Source organism: Chenopodium quinoa, unplaced genomic scaffold, assembly GCF_001683475.1.
Source record: "Chenopodium quinoa cultivar QQ74 unplaced genomic scaffold, ASM168347v1, whole genome shotgun sequence".
Classification (NCBI taxonomy): domain Eukaryota; kingdom Viridiplantae; phylum Streptophyta; class Magnoliopsida; order Caryophyllales; family Amaranthaceae; genus Chenopodium; species Chenopodium quinoa.
Window position 1 is genome coordinate 128,281 of NW_018744659.1, and position 17,564 is coordinate 145,844.

The following is a 17,564-nucleotide window of genomic DNA, read 5'->3' on the forward strand; positions in this document are numbered from 1 at the left end:
TTGGGTCTGCCGAAGGTCCCATTATTTTCGTACCGAAACACGAAGTATTTATTTGATAATGAAAGATACATAAATCCAAAGTTTCAATCGTATGAATATACTATAAGAGAAAAAACAAGGAAAAAATCATAGTTAAAATACGAAGTAATGTACTACAAAATACTTCGTACATAACAAAGTTTATCAGATCGAAGCTGACTAAAAGAAGAAGAAGAAGCAGACGGAATGAGTTGTTTATTACGAAGAATTATGTTAGATAGCCTAATGCCACAAATGAATTACTCAAAACCATTTGTAATCCATCCTTCTGATTTCACCAATGCCTGGCATTCTCACAAAAATTTACCATAACATATACATCAAAAAATAGCTATTAATCTTATCATACATAGATTGAACTTTGTTGAGTCCCTTAGGTTTTGATTCATAGTTTTGAATGATGACAAACAGCTAAGGGAAACAGGTCTTTGAAAGTGTTCAATACAGTTGGGGGAACCAGCTAACATAGAACACTGTTTCCCCAGACAAGTTATTACTTACATGAGTTTTCTTATTGAACTAACTTGTCTTTATACAGGGAACAGTTATATGATAAAAGTGTTATGTACTGGTAGGGAACCAGTATGTACTGTTTCCATGGTTGCTACGTGGTACAGCAGTCACTTACTTTATGTTGTGCATTAACCATGTTACATGTGCAGTAGTTGAGTTGATTCCAAGACTTGGAGCATAGAAGCCTTTCGAAGATATTTCGAAGAAAGATTGTTTGCTCATAATAGAAGTATTCAAGGAAGATTCAAGTCTTGAAGATTACATGAAGAAAAGACGATTTATGCTTTAATATGTTATCTAGGTTTTCATGTAATATGCTCCGTAGTATGCTTGCATGTTTGGGTTATATAAGTGCTTAAAAGTATATTGAAGTATGATATGAAATCTGGTACAAAGTTGGAACAGGTTTCATAACATGTTTCAATTCAGGGAACCAGGTCGGGGAACCAGGTTCACTGTACGAGATATTCGAGCTGCCGTTTTGGAAAAAGATTTTACAAAAAGATTTTTTCGAAAAGATTATCTTGAAAATATTTTGTGCAGCTGGAAATAAGATGAAATATTCTTGGTTACCTAAAAACTAGGAGTATTTATCTTAATTGATTCTATCTTTGTGATTAAATCAAATAAGATAAATACTTTCCTAAAATTACAATATATCTTATTCTTTAAGATTGTGTGATTTAAGGAAACTAGGTTTTAGGAATCTAAGCTTATATAAACTCATCTTATTTCACATATTTCGTGTGCCTCTCCAGAAATTAAAAGAGCAATTATTTGAGAGCATATACTTAAGCACTAATCCCATTCATCAAGTCATATACAAGAGCATTCTAGTACTTAAACTTTTTCTCTTAATTAGCTTCGTAGAAGTGAGATCAAAGGGGAGTTCTGGATTCTTGTATTGAGTCTTTAACAAAGGGGTTAAAGGCTGGGTGAGTGTTTGTGAGTTCAAACACATTGGGCTTACGAGTGTAAGTCGAGAGCACACTCGGAGTAGAGTGTGGGGTTTGCTGGTTCCCGGAGTAGGGAACAGCAGAGTGTTCTTTGTCTTTGTTTTTCGGAGTAGATTAATAAAGAACTTAGGATAGGAGGACGTAGGCCTGAGTTGGCTGAACCTCGTTAAATTTGTTGTGTTCTTTATTGCTTTGTTTTATTTCGTTAAATTTGTTGTCTTCTTTATTGCTTATTTATATTCCGCTGCGTACGGGAACCAGCACAACTGGTTCCTCACACATAATCCGAAAAGAAGCAAAATTAGCCAACGATTACTTAACACTCAATTCACCCCCCCTCTTGAGTGCCCATTGAACCTTCAATTGGTATCAGAGCCTAAGCTTCTCGAAAGAGTAACATCTAGAGGAGTTAAGAATGAGTACTCAAGAATTAAGTGCAATCGGTTATGACAACAAGTCACCCAAGTTTAATGGAAATAATTATGCTTGGTGGAAGAACAGGATCCAGAATGTTATCATGGGTATTGATTATGAATGCTGGCTCGTAGTTAAAAATGGTCCTAATATCATTCTCAAGACAGATGTTGAGGGGAACCAGGTTCCCAAGAAAGATAGCGAATTGGTCACTGCTGATTACAAGTTGCTGGAGAAGAATGCTAAGGCAATGTCAATACTACAACAAGCAATAGGTGAGACCGAAACAAATCGTATATCTGGCTGCAGTAGTGCTAAGGAGATATGGGACACCCTTGAACTTGCGTTTGAGGGAACCAGTGAGGTAAAACGGTCTAAAATTGATTTAATCATGTCTAAATATGAATTGTTTGCCATGAATAAAAATGAAAAAATCAATGATTGCTTTCGTAGGTTTATGACTATTGTAAATGATCTTAGATCTCTTGGTAAAAATTTATCTGACGAGGATCTTGTGAGAAAATTATTGCGTAGTTTAACAGATGCATGGACAGCCAAGGTAACAGCAGTATACGAAGCAAAGGATCTGTCTACCTTGTCTCTGGAACAGCTGATTGGTTCCCTTATGACTCATGAGATGCTGATTGACTCTAAGTCTGAGAAGGAACCAGCAAGAGGCATGGCGCTTAAGGGAACAGTAGAAGATGATGAAGATGAAATTAGCATGATTGCAAAAAGATTTGAGAGATCTCTTCGAGATCAAAGAAAGAATTTCAAAGGTAAGCATTTTAAAAACTATAAAAAATCTAACTCTAATTCTTCTTCTACAGGATGTTTCAAGTGTGGAGAAAAAGGACATCTTATTCGAGATTGTCCTAAGTGGAATGACAAACAGTCTAAATCCGGAGATAAACAAGCATACAAGAATGCCATGATAGCTTCCATGTGGGGAGACTCTGACTCAGGGTCAGATGAAGAAGAAGGATCACCCAACTCAGATGTTTGCCTAACTGCCTTTACAAACATCAAGGAAAACAGCACTGGTCCAGGAACCAGAGGGGGAACCAGTACATTCAACAAATGCTTTATGGCAAAGAAGGATGTACTACATGAACGCAAGGTAAGCTTAGAGCAAATTAGAGAAGATATGCATGAATATGATAGAGAAAATATGCTTGCTTGTATTGATTCCTTACTAGATGAATGCTATAAACTAAGTGAAACATACATAACTTGCAAAAGAGAATTAAAAGAAAAACGTGGTGAATGTAATATTGCTATTGCTAGTTGTGATCATCTAGAAGGAGTCTGTTATGAACTAAAAAATCAAGTAGCAGAACTAGAGGTTGAATTGGACAAGTGTAAAGTGGAACTAGAAAAGGAAAGATCGTTTGAACCAATTGATGGTGAAGAGGATCTGACCTCCTGGTTCCCTAGAGACTTATCAACCACTAGTGATACTCTTGATTTTTCAGTAGCTATAAGTAAAGCAAATTCGTGTACTAGAACTTCCTTGTTGAAGGCCTTTGAAACATTGGCTTACAACCTGGAAAACTCTCACAAGGAAATTGCTTCACTTAAAGCTGCACAGTTCACTGTTTCCCCTACAGGTACCAGTGTAGATGTCAGTAATACGATTGATAAGTATGAAAGTAATATTTGTGATCTGCATGCGGAAATCAATCAACTGAAAAAGGACAAGCAACCAGTGGTTGTTGACATGTCTATTGACTCTATGGTTTCAAAGCTTAATCTACAATTCGAAGCTTTAAAAAGTAACTTTGATTTTCTTAAAGAGAAAAACGAATTGTTAACTAAAACACTTGAAACTAGAGAAAAAGAACTTAATGATAGTCATAGACATGTGGACAAATTATTGAATGCTCAAGAATCCTTAAATTACCTGACTTCATCAAGAGGAAACAGAGGAAAAGTTGGTCTTGGTTATACTAGACAGAGAACCAGGACTAACTGGTCTCCCAGAGAAACCACCTGGATCAAAGAATATCAACGAGGCAAGTATGTCATGACTAAAGAGATGCATGTGTGTTTTCATTGTGGTAAAAATGGACATAAGATACATGAATGTCCAGCTAAGAAAATTAGTGCTAATAAGAACAGCAAGGGTGTAAAATATGTGTGGAGAAGAAAGGATCAACAAGATGTTAATGTTGTTGAAAAGGGACCCAAGTATGTTTGGGTTCCTAAAACTAATGTTTGATTTGCTCTTGCAGGCTAGAGTGAAGGGAGACACCTATTGGTATTTGGACAGTGGTTGCTCAAGACACATGTCCGGGGATAAAGATCAATTCCTTTCACTAGTGGCCTTTGATGGAGGAAGTGTCACCTTTGGGGATAACAGCAAGGGAACCATCACTGGTTTAGGTAAGGTTGGTAAGACACTTTCTAACGCAATAGATGATGTTTATTATGTTGAAGGCTTGCAACATAATCTCTTGAGTATTTCTCAATTATGTGACAAAGGTAATATAGTTGAGTTTCAAGCCAACCTATGTCACATAGTTAACTCACAAACAGGAGAACTTGTATGTGAGGGAACCAGGAAGCATGATGTTTACATCACCTTCTTAGATAAAATCCCTCAAGACAAGTCCATCTGTTTGAGAGCTGTTTCTGACAATAATCAATGGATTTGGCATAAGAGGTTTGGACATGCTAGCCTAACACTTCTAAACAAACTTAAAACACGTGACTTAGTTGTAGGCCTTCCTAACATTAAGTATGAAGCTGATAAAGTTTGTTCTGAATGTGTAAGGGGGAAACAGGTCAAAAATTCTTTTAAGTCTAAAACTGTTTTGAGTACCAGCAGACCCTTCGAACTTGTACACATTGATTTGTGTGGTCCCATGAGAGTACAAAGTCGAAGAGGTCATAGATATGTCTGTGTTATGGTTGATGATTATTCCAGGTACACTTGGGTAATGATGTTACACACAAAGGATGAAACGTTTGAAGAATGGGTAACATTGGTGAAACAAGTGGAGAACCAGCTCACCCACAAGCTGGTCTCGGTAAGATCAGACCATGGTACTGAATTTGAAAATGCTAACTTTATTGATTATTGTAGGGAACATGGAGTTAATCACAACTTCTCAGCCCCTAGAACACCTCAACAAAATGGTGTTGTAGAAAGGAAGAATAGAACTCTTGAGGAGATGGCGAGGACGATGCTCATTGAGAGTGGTCTCCCAAAGAGTTTTTGGGGAGAAGCTGTTGACACTGCTTGCTATATATTGAATAGAGGTCTCATTAGACCAAAGTTAAATAAGACTCCCTATGAACTGCTTAAAGGTCGAAAGCCCAACATTACATATTTTCGCATTTTTGGATGTAAATGTTATGTGCATAATAATGGGAAGGACCAGCTTGATAAATTTGATCCTAGAAGTGATGAGGGAATCTTCCTTGGATACTCTTCTCACAGCAAAGCATATAGAGTCTTTAATAAAAGGACTCTTCGTGTTGAGGAGAGTGTCCATGTCATTTTTGATGAATTTAACATGTCTTCTGAGATTGCGCAGGTACAACCTGATGAAGTGATTGGATTGATGGATTTCACGGGGAACCAGTATACTGGTCCCACGGATGAAGTGCAAGCAGATCTAGGCCTACCAAATACTCCACCAGATGATAATGATGAAGTGCCTAGAGAAGAAAATGAAGATAATGAGGACTCTGAAGGGGAACCAAGTCCTGATGGTTCCTCAAATGATAGACAGGTAATGAGTTCAGGGGGAACAGAAGAAGGTACCACCCCTGAACCTGAGGTAAGTAATGATAGAGGAAACAGCATGAATGTGAATCCTCCTGGCTCCTCAGAAGAAGGAGAGATCCATGAACATGCTGGTTCCCAACTTAATGAGAAAGCACAAAACAGTCTTAATTTTAAAAGTTATAGATATCAATCTTCTCATCCCACTGATCAAATAATTAGTGATATAAATAAGGGGATTCAAACGAGAACAAATGTTTTTCAAAACTTTTGTGCTTTCTATTCTTTCCTGTCTAATGTAGAGCCTACTGACTATAAAATGGCATTGACTGATCCTGATTGGGTACTAGCTATGCAAGATGAGTTAAATCAGTTTCAGAGGAACCAGGTTTGGCACCTGGTTCCCCGTCCCAAGGAAAGATCAGTCATTGGCACTAGATGGGTCTTTAGAAACAAGTTAGATGACCTTGGTACTATAGTCAGAAACAAAGCAAGGCTAGTGGTGCAAGGGTACAATCAACAAGAAGGAATTGACTATGATGAGACGTTTGCACCAGTAGCTAGGCTAGAGGCTATTAGGATTTTAATTGCTTATGCTGCTCACATGAATTTTAAGCTGTTTCAGATGGATGTAAAGACTGCCTTCCTCAATGGATATTTAAAGGAAGAAGTATATGTGGAGCAGCCACCTGGTTTTGAAGATGCACTGTTCCCCCAACATGTGTACAAGTTGGACAAAGCATTATATGGATTGAAACAAGCTCCGAGGGCTTGGTATGAAAGATTGTCCAATTTCTTGATGGCAAATGATTACAAGAGGGGAACAGTAGACAAGACCTTGTTCATAAGAACCAGGGGGAAACACTTGATTGTAGTACAAATTTATGTTGACGATATTTTATTTGGTGCTACTAATCAGGTTTTATGTGATGAATTTGCTAATCTTATGCAGAGTGAATTTGAAATGAGCATGATGGGAGAACTAGGATTCTTCCTAGGGCTGCAGATTAAGCAAATGGATGATGGAATAATGATCCATCAACAAAAGTACTTAAAAGAGTTGCTGAAAAAATTCGGCATGGAGAACAGCAAAGCTTATGATACACCTGTTCCCCCATCTACAAAATTAGATGCTGATCTTAAGGGAAAAGATGTTGAAGCTTCTCTTTATAGAGGAATGATAGGTTCTCTACTTTACCTAACAGCTAGTAGACCTGACATTGTGTTTTCTGTTGGTTTGTGTGCTAGGTTTCAAAGCAATCCAAAGGAATCTCACTTGAAGGCTGTTAGAAGGATACTTAGGTATCTTGTAGGAACAGCAAATCTGGGATTGTGGTACCCCAAAGGCAGTACCATTGATCTTATTGGATACACAGATGCAGATTATGCTGGTTTCTTAGTTGATAGAAAGAGCACATCAGGTATGGCACACTTTCTTGGCTCTTGTCTAATTTCATGGGGTTCTAAAAAGCAAAATTCAGTGGCCCTATCCACAGCAGAGTCTGAATATATAGCTGCAGCTTCATGCTGTTCCCAGCTACTGTGGATAAGGAACCAGCTGAAAGATTTTGGTGTTATTTATAAAAGTGTTCCTATTTTTTGTGATAATACTAGTGAAATCAATATTTCAAAGAATCCTGTGCAACACTCCAAGACAAAACACATTGAAATAAGACACCATTTTTTAAGAGACAATGTGGAAAAAGGATTGGTGGAGATGTTGTTTTGTAAAAGTGAAGATCAAATTGCTGATATCTTCACAAAGCCTTTGTGTAGAGAGTCTTTTTGTAGGTTAAGAGTCCTTTTAGGTCTAGTTAGATTTTAGGTATTGGCTTCAATTACTTCCTTCAATGATTGGTTAGAATGGTATTCTCTTGTATAGTGTGTGTACATACTTATGTTGATATCTTTCAAGTGTTGTGTAGATGGTTCAAAATCTCAAAAAGATTGAGAATCATTGTTGTAAGAAACAGGTGAAATCAGGCTGAATTGCCAGAAACAGCGTGACATGGTTCTATACAGGTACCAGCAAAGGGAAACAGCAGACCAGCTCTGATATGTCATCCGATAATATCTTTTATTTTCGGAAGATTACTATAAGATATTTCCTTTTGGAAGGAATTTATCTTATTTCAGTTATTTAATCCCATATAAAAGGCAAACATATCATATGCCTTATTTATAGTTGGTTGAGATAATTATGGTAAAAGATAAATTACCAAATTTTTGATTTCAATTTAAAAATATCCTTTACAGTTGCTTTTTATTGGCTCAACTAACTCTTTTCTTTCCTTCTTCTCTCTTTGTGCTTCATTGTTAAAATATACACTAACCCTTTGTGCAGATCATCAATCATCATCACTCGAAATTCTCTTTCTCTCTCTCGTATGCTTTAAATTCATCATTGTTCATTCGGTTACTGTTCACTCAAGGAACCAGCTCAGTCTCAGGGGGAACATCAGAAGGAAGCATAAATGTCCTTAAGCCCGAAGTTGGAGGAAATTCAGAAAAGTCAGAGTGAAAAGGATGAAATAGAGGTTGTTGGTTATTATGAGGAGACACCCACTGCTAAGACCATGGTACGAAGTAGAGTAACTCAATTAAAGAAGTTCACTGAGAAGGTGCAGGAGGAACAGTCCATTGACGCTGTTCCAGGAACCAAGAGAAAAAGGGTACCAGCAAGAACCTCTTTGCTTGATTGATGTGATGCTAGTTTTGCACTCGTTATGCAACAAGGAGAACAGTTTTGCACTCGTTATGCAACAAGGAGAACATTCTGAATCAGTACATCTCTCTCATGATTTATAAAAAAAAAAAAAAAAAAAAAAAAAAAAAAAAAATAGAGGAACCAGCAGGTCAGGAAGTGGTTCTGAAACAGATTGGAGAACCATGAGAATATGCTTAGTAAGATAATGAGATTGGTTCAAGTAGAGCATGATGACAAGGTTGAGTGGGATGAAGAGGAACCAGATGATAATACAGAAGATGTTGCAAAGTTCGAGGAGGAGGAAGGGAACGAGAATGATGATGAGGAGTGATGATGTTTCTGTTCTTGTTTCCTCACCCTCATGTTTATTCTAAAATAACTGATTTTGTTGGTCTGTCTACTTCTCTCCATTCCATGAACTTTCTTTTTGGATGGATTTGGGCTTCTTTGGTTGAACTTTGTTGGCTTGTATGAACTACTAACTCTGCTATGGTATGAACTGTTTGACTAATCTCTTTTTGCAGCATAATGCTTGAATGGTGGTTGATGCCATTGTATGGATAAGCACATTAACTTGTGCACATTGCTTTTACTTGTGGATACTTTTTAATGATGCCAAAAGGGGGAAGTAGTCTGAAGTTGAAGCCTAAGGTTTAGCTAGTTTAGATTGAGTCTCAGTTTGAGTCTTTTTATTTCGTATTTTCTATTTTCTGTTTAGGGAACCAGTTGGCCTAACTGACTTGTTCCAAAGAGTCTTGAGTCCTTGAAGTTTTTGACGGTTTTCTTTTTGAGCATGTCCACAGGTTCAGGAACTTCAAAAGTTTGTCATCATCAAAAAGGGGGAATTTGTTGAGTCCCTTAGGTTTTGATTGATAGTTTTGAATGATGACAAACAGCTAAGGGAAACAGGTCTTTGAAAGTGTTCAATACAGTTGGGGGAACCAGCTAACATAGAACACTGTTTCCCCAGACAAGTTATTACTTACATGAGTTTTCTTATTGAACTAACTTGTCTTTATACAGGGAACAGTTATATGATAAAAGTGTTATGTACTGGTAGGGAACCAGTATGTACTGTTTCCATGGTTGCTACGTGGTACAGCAGTCACTTACTTTATGTTGTGCATTAACCATGTTACATGTGCAGTAGTTGAGTTGATTCCAAGACTTGGAGCATAGAAGCCTTTCGAAGATATTTCGAAGAAAGATTGTTTGCTCATAATAGAAGTATTCAAGGAAGATTCAAGTCTTGAAGATTACATGAAGAAAAGACGATTTATGCTTTAATATGTTATCTAGGTTTTCATGTAATATGCTCCGTAGTATGCTTGCATGTTTGGGTTATATAAGTGCTTAAAAGTATATTGAAGTATGATATGAAATCTGGTACAAAGTTGGAACAGGTTTCATAACATGTTTCAATTCAGGGAACCAGGTCGGGGAACCAGGTTCACTGTACGAGATATTCGAGCTGCCGTTTTGGAAAAAGATTTTACAAAAAGATTTTTTCGAAAAGATTATCTTGAAAATATTTTGTGCAGCTGGAAATAAGATGAAATATTCTTGGTTACCTAAAAACTAGGAGTATTTATCTTAATTGATTCTATCTTTGTGATTAAATCAAATAAGATAAATACTTTCCTAAAATTACAATATATCTTATTCTTTAAGATTGTGTGATTTAAGGAAACTAGGTTTTAGGAATCTAAGCTTATATAAACTCATCTTATTTCACATATTTCGTGTGCCTCTCCAGAAATTAAAAGAGCAATTATTTGAGAGCATATACTTAAGCACTAATCCCATTCATCAAGTCATATACAAGAGCATTCTAGTACTTAAACTTTTTCTCTTAATTAGCTTCGTAGAAGTGAGATCAAAGGGGAGTTCTTGATTCTTGTATTGAGTCTTTAACAAAGGGGTTAAAGGCTGGGTGAGTGTTTGTGAGTTCAAACACATTGGGCTTACGAGTGTAAGTCGAGAGCACACTCGGAGTAGAGTGTGGGGTTTGCTGGTTCCCGGAGTAGGGAACAGCAGAGTGTTCTTTGTCTTTGTTTTTCGGAGTAGATTAATAAAGAACTTAGGATAGGAGGACGTAGGCCTGAGTTGGCTGAACCTCGTTAAATTTGTTGTGTTCTTTATTGCTTTGTTTTATTTCGTTAAATTTGTTGTCTTCTTTATTGCTTATTTATATTCCGCTGCGTACGGGAACCAGCACAACTGGTTCCTCACACATAATCCGAAAAGAAGCAAAATTAGCCAACGATTACTTAACACTCAATTCACCCCCCCCCCCTCTTGAGTGCCCATTGAACCTTCAAACTTGAATACCAATAAGATACATTATTGTGACAAGGCAAGTAGGCAACTATAAGAGGAGTGAGGAGTGGAGGGATGGTTAGTCCCTCCATCTCCCCCAGGTGCGACCTTGGTTCGACTCCTCACACATCCCCTCCTGTGAGAGGAGGGGGATCCCTTCTTATCTTATTGTATAAAAAAAAAAGTAGGCAACTAGAATAACGAGCACACTAAGTTGACAGGGTGAGTAATTTAGAAGTTATAGAGTTACTCTTTGAAAAGTGTCATATGAGAATTAAAAAGCTTAATGGCCACTAAAAAACTACCATCCCCATTTGAGCTTGGTGTAATACTGTAATGTAAGTTTGCCCCTCAAATTTGATTCTATTAATGCCTGTAAATATAGGGCCACCCCATCCAAAATCAGCTTCATAACAAGACAACCTAGCCCAAGAATATATTGTGAGGTTTGGACAAGTACACGTAAGTGGTCCACGAACAATAGCCGTTAGATCTGGATGCGATTCCACGTAATCAACGGCTGATTTCATATACTCGAGTCTCGATATCACCTAATTTTTTAATTGCCTCATGAATCTTACTCGCAGCATACCACAGCGGTCTACGCGTTACATCTTGCCTTTTCTTCACAAGTTGCGTAAAACAGGATGTTACCACAATAACCTTGTGGCAGTTTCATATCCTTCAATCTTGACCGTACATCGACAGGTATGTAAAGTTTGACGGTTTGATCATTAGTTAATCCACGTGCGATGCATGCAGTGCGCCACACGTGCCCAGCTTGCACCTCATATGTACTTAGCTTGTAATCTAATACCACCTCTTGTGATGTTGCTTGTAGTTTTATGGTGTGAATTTGGTCTTTAGTAAGAGTTAAGATACATTCCGTTGTTGGCTCCGTCTCGCCTGATAGAAGATGTTATGCAAAGAAAAGAAAAGCGAAGTGCAAACTATCAGTAAAAGAATGATTTATGTGTACAATAATTTCACTAAATAAAATAACGTACAAATTTAGGGTACTTTAATTTCAATCGATTTTGTAGCTCAATGTTAACTTTTAGGAAGTATCAATTATCATCGAACGTTAGAAAGTGATTTTTAAGAGATAATCTTTTTAAGGCTTGTATGGTTTACCTTTATACATACGTTATCAATATTTTTTAAGAGTTGGGTATAAGCAATGATATAGATGGAATATGAAGGGTTAAAGTTATATACTATCTCCGATCCGGTTTTTATTAGTTGCAATCATTGCAACTAATAAAAACCGGAGGTAGTAGTTGAGTTTGGTACCCCGGACTAACAATGTAGATGATATGATTTTGATTGACAATATTTTCTCGCCAACGTATGAATATCAATACTAATGCGGATTACAATATGTATCAAATTTATCAATAATTATTTTAGATTGTATAAATTAATTGATTTAATGAAAATTTAGAATTACGTATTGTTTGATTGATTGTATAGACATAAAATAAACAATGTAATTTATTTATAATTGGACTTAATCTGAGTAATGGATTTTTATTTTATTTAATTTTTTGCTGATTAATTAATTATTTTCGTTATTGATTGATTAATTATTCTTTTATTATTTGCTGATTGATTGACTTTAGGGTTTTTTTTTTTTTTAAATTATCTTTATTTCAACTTTAAAGGAAGAGGGATTTGTGGTCTTTTAAGGCAGACACCACAGCCTCCCCCTTTACTTATATAACACTAAAAAAATGTGTATATGTGTGTGCGCGCATGTAATTAAAAGGGGTAACAAATACTTCATATAATCACCTGACAAACTCTTTGGGATTAAGGATGACAAGGTCGGCTCATACACCAAGTGTCGAAACTTAACTTGGGTGGGGTTACAAGGCGCAAGGTAGGTAGTCCCATCATGAACAGGATAAACACTAAGATCAAGGCCCTTGGCTAGTCTTGCCCATGAGTTGTTGAAGTGTAAATGGGAAGCTCCATCGGCTACATGGTTATGTTGTGCAAAGCCAAGGCATAGACTCCCGCATTTGAAACGGGTGAGTTGCACTAATAGTAGAGGGAACGATGAGAGCCCTCCCGAGTAGTCGCACGTAGGGAACACCAGCTTCCTAAGTTGAGAATCTGGCCTCAAGTAGTCCCCATAATCGGCAAGAGCTTTAGTTGATTCTGCCTCGATAAACAAGGCCCCCTTCGCAGTTCGCAATCGATCTCGTACCTTTTATTTTCATCGTTATACTTTAACCTCCCTGCCATTGGATAGAATGGAACCAAGGCTTTACTAAGAGCCTCCTCCAAATTATTGGTATCAAAAAATTTAGAAGATGTATTATTATTAGGAGAACAGAGGTAGAGAACATTAGTATGTGAGAACGGTGCGCGTACACTCATGTCTAATTTTGATAGCCAAAGACTACCTTTTATTTGGGGTCTCCTCAGCTGGACGTACCATTGTTGATTTCTTCACTTTGATGCTACTCATTTTATGAGTAATTATTTTGATGAATATTTTTGTGGTTCAAAGAAGAAAAATCAATACTACTCGTAATGTTATTTATTTTTTTTATTTTTTTTTATTTTTTTTTTTTTTATGGCTTCATAAGATGTTGCTATTACTATATTATTTATATAGACATACGACCTGGACGTCACAATTCTAATTGTATTCTAGTGGTCCTCGATTTTAATGTGTTGTTATGGCCAAAAAAAATTGTCAATAATATCCTTAGATTCAAAGTTGTGTTAGATTAGGGTAAAATTTTAATTGAGATTTTACGGCTCAAGTTTGTGTTATACTACGTATTGTGGACATAGTACACGACTTGAATTGACATCTAACCTTCTAAGTTACTTTGTACATTAGTTCGTACTAACGTATTATTGTTATTAACTTATTATTGTTGTGCAAGGTTCAATTCTAACTGTATTCTAAATTTCTAATGGTCCTCGATATTAATGTGTTGTTATGGCCAAAAAAATTGTCAACAACATCTTTAGATGCTAAGTTAGGTATGATTAGGGTAATTTTTAATTTAGATTTTATGGCTCAAGTTTGTTACATACTGTATTATGGTTGTAGTACTCAACTTGAATCGATACCTTAACTTTCTAAGTTACTTCATACAATAGTTCGTATTAGGGTTGTTCACTTTTGGATATCCGATCTGATCTGATCTGAAAAATTCAGATATCAAAAATTTTCAGATCGGAGAAATTGCGATCCGAATCCGATTCGAAATTTTCAAATATTCCAATTTTAGGATCGGATTTTCGCATCGGGTAGTTAAAATTTTCGGACATAATTCGATCTATATCTGATCCGAAACCCGAATTTTTTTTCAGATATCCAATCCGAAATATCCGAAACCTTAAAATCAGATCAAATATCCGAAATTTCGGATCATCGAATTTCCGAATCGGATATTTTTGAACACTAAAGTTCTACAACTTTTTATTATAACTTTTTAATAATTTTTATTAACATTACTTATGTAAAAAATAAATTAAAAAAATTAGAAAACTAGTACATCAATATGTATTTCAAAATTTAACTGTATCAGCTATTCTGAAATAGATTGAGGCCTTATTCACTTCACCTTAAAAAACAATATTCAGTAAAAATAATTTCAGTTCAGTAAAAATAATTTCAGTTCGGCAAAAATAAGTTTAGTTTAGTAAAAATAAGTTCAGATTAGTAAAAAAAATTTCAGTTCAGTAAAAATCAATAATTTTAAAGAAGAAATATAACGAAAATCAATAAAAAAAATAATTTCAATTCAACAAAAATAATTTCAGTTCAGTAAAAATAATTTCAGTTCAGCAAAAATAAGATGAAGTGAATGGAGCCTAGAGAGTAATATTTAGGAAAATTTACCAATTACAGCCATTTAAAATTTGTATTTAAAAAAATTCTTATAAATTGCAACCCAATCAACTTTTTCATCGGATTGCGTGTCGAAAAATATTCGATTAAGGTTTTAGGGGCCATTTTAGCCCTTAAGGAACCGAATTGAGCTCGGAAATAATAAAAAAATAACTTAAGTGCCTCGTCTTGCGTGACAAAAATGTATCGATTTGTGTGCAACTTATTTTTGCTTTAAAAATGAGGCACTTACGTTAATTTTTTGCCAATTCCAAACTCAATTTGGTTCCTTAAAGCCTAAAATGACCGCTAATACCTTAACCAAACATTTTTCAACAAACAAACCAATAAAAAAATTAAATTGGATTGCAATTTACAATTTGTAACAACTATCAGGCTGCAATTTGCAATTTATTTTTTAAATGGCTACAATTACAAAATACAAAATTTAAATGGCTGCAATTCACAAATTTTCCTAATATTTACAAAAGTACTTCCTTTATAAAGGTCACAAATTTAACCAAATTTAATATAAATTTAAGAACTATATATAGAGTTCTTAACATAGATATTTATAAAAACAAAATTCAAAAAACATAATTCAAAATAGCAAAACTAACCCTACTTACATTATATTTGTGATCAACAAAAACACATACATGCGTAACCTTATAACCATGTGTAACATTATTACAACGCCATCTTTCTTTATGGATCATATGTATAACGCATAACCTAACCTGACCTTACATAGTACTAGTGCAACCTTAAAAAGCCATCTTTATGTATGGATCGGATGGTACGGCCATTTTCCTTTATTGATTATACATAGCAAGTACTGCAGTACATCATGTACGTACTTTATCTAATTTCGCACTACTATGGCAATGGGGTGATTTTCTTCATCTCAGCAGTGACGATATCGATAGCAAATCCCTTTCCATGCTTAATCCAGTAGTCTGCATTAGGGTTTATAAGAGCAGGGCCAGTAATATCCACCCTTGAATCACTTATTTTGGTGCTTGATATGCCGTATTTTTCGTCCCTTTGCTGTAAAAGAGGCGCCTTCACATTCCCAGCAACCTCTCCTAGAGGAGAGGTCATTAGAGATGGTTCCCCAATCGGTAGGAGATCACCTATACATTAACAATAATCACCTTTCAATTGTCGCAATGATTTTTTGCACTATTAATTGGTCCACCAAACCCATGCAATACACATCACCATATGCATGAATGTAATGAGAATACACCATAGACATGCATGTTATGAAAAATGCGTAATTAAATCTTGAACGCACTTTAAAAGTTCTTTTATAAGGGTAATGATATATGTAGCCCTTAAGGCTATATATAAGCATTAAATATATACTTCCTAAAATGAAATTAAGTTTGGAATTCCTAAAATGAAATTAAGTTTGAAATTCCTAACAAAATTAGGTGCAGATTGGTATAATAATTAATCTTACTTTATTTTCAATATTTTCTTTTTTAACATCTTATACATATGTTTATCATTTTCCTTTTTATAAAAACAAGTATTTAATTTTGATCTATTCTAAATTTCTAATCTAGATAGTCTTGATCTAATTGGAACAATAGTGAGCAATAACTTTATAAATACATATGCATGCATAGTGCATTGAATAGATATATACAAAGTTAAACCCTATAAAATTATCATACATATGCATGCATAGTGTATTGAATTAAAACAAAGATTTTAAATGAGTTATTTGACATTAATGATTGTTACCTCGATCGGTTTGCCACGTACACCAAAACTTCCCATATGTCTTAGCCAACTTGTCTAGTTCCGGCTTAGCCACTGCTTCCGGAACCCGAGGATTCACCCAAAGCCCCGATTTAATCTGCCACAGATACATAAACTAGTTTTGTCACTTCAGTCTTTAGTTCTCCAACTAAATCTCATATTAGTAACACCACTTTAAAAAAAATAATAAATAAATAATTTCGACCATATTTTAGTCAAATATACATTGACAACCGTAAAAGTCAAACAGTTACAAAAAAAGACAAAACTCATGCACGTAAAATCCAAAGGTAAAAGAGATGAGTACAAAACCTCAAAGAAATGAGAGTGCCAAAGCTTCTGCTCCTCTAAAGGAAGCGCCTCGAAAATCCGATCGGAGATAATATACTCGACACCGATAAGCCGGCCATCGCGATTATCGGTGTCATACACCGCACACTGACAAAAATCCTCGTTGAGGCGGTGTACGAAGTGGTGAGTCTCGATTTGACGATTCATATCTTGGCTATAAAGAGCAAAGGTACAAACATGTTGACTAAATTGCTTGATAGGTTTCATGGATTGCATCATTTCAGCCCCTTTTTCAATTACATGCTCTTTCATTGTCATCCCTTCACCAGCTGTTTTGCCTTCTCTACCCACTGTTGAAGCCATTTCTTAAGCTTTTTTGGATTTTTAGCGGATTTGTTTTAGCGTTTTTTGATCTTGAGCGTTTTGTTGAAGAGGTGAAGGAGTTTTAGAAAGGTGAATTTGGTTTTTAGTTTATTAATTAAGTGGGAAGATTGTTAAGGTTGCGTACACGTGTGTTAGTGCATGTAGAAGAAGATGGTGTGAGGAGTGTGATGGTATTGTTTAGGTGGCTTCAAGGATTAAGGCCATTTTGCACTCTTATTTGGGACACTTGGAGTTAGTTCGTGTTATTAGCTTATTTATTTGTAATTGTTGTGTCTATCTTCTTATGTACTTAGTATATTATATTGCATGCAACGATCGTGGGCATCGTCTAGGATAATAACTTTAAGTTGTTTTATTTAATTTTGTGATAATCTAAATCAACATTTATGAAATTATGTTAATTTATTATCTAAGCAAGTTTATATGTCACGTGGAGCTGATTAGCTTTGAATCCATAACCTCAAGGTTTAGTAGAGACTTGATGATTGAGTCATATGATATTACATACATATTTAAAAAAAAAAAAAGGTTAATACAAGAAAATAATATAAATTAATAAAAGTGATACTCAATCATGAT

General features: G+C 35.5%; 2 protein-coding genes across 2 annotated transcripts; both read right to left on the minus strand.

Moving 5' to 3' along the window:
* Nucleotides 1-10,716: 10,716 nt before the first annotated feature.
* Nucleotides 10,717-13,157, minus strand: LOC110701770 (anthranilate N-benzoyltransferase protein 3-like). Its single transcript, XM_021879399.1, has 3 exons — nucleotides 13,125-13,157; nucleotides 12,476-12,893; nucleotides 10,717-11,587 (listed from the first exon to the last, which is right to left on the minus strand). The coding sequence occupies exons 1-3, from the start codon at nucleotides 13,155-13,157 to the stop codon at nucleotides 11,283-11,285; spliced, it is 756 nt and encodes a 251-aa protein (XP_021735091.1). The 3' UTR covers nucleotides 10,717-11,282.
* A 1,966-nt stretch (nucleotides 13,158-15,123) lies between these two features.
* LOC110701773 (oil body-associated protein 2A-like) lies at nucleotides 15,124-17,350 on the minus strand. The gene is made up of 3 exons (XM_021879400.1): nucleotides 16,623-17,350; nucleotides 16,293-16,407; nucleotides 15,124-15,673 (listed from the first exon to the last, which is right to left on the minus strand). The coding sequence occupies exons 1-3, from the start codon at nucleotides 16,962-16,964 to the stop codon at nucleotides 15,417-15,419; spliced, it is 714 nt and encodes a 237-aa protein (XP_021735092.1). The 5' UTR covers nucleotides 16,965-17,350; the 3' UTR covers nucleotides 15,124-15,416.
* Between the last annotated feature and the right edge of the window lie 214 nt (nucleotides 17,351-17,564).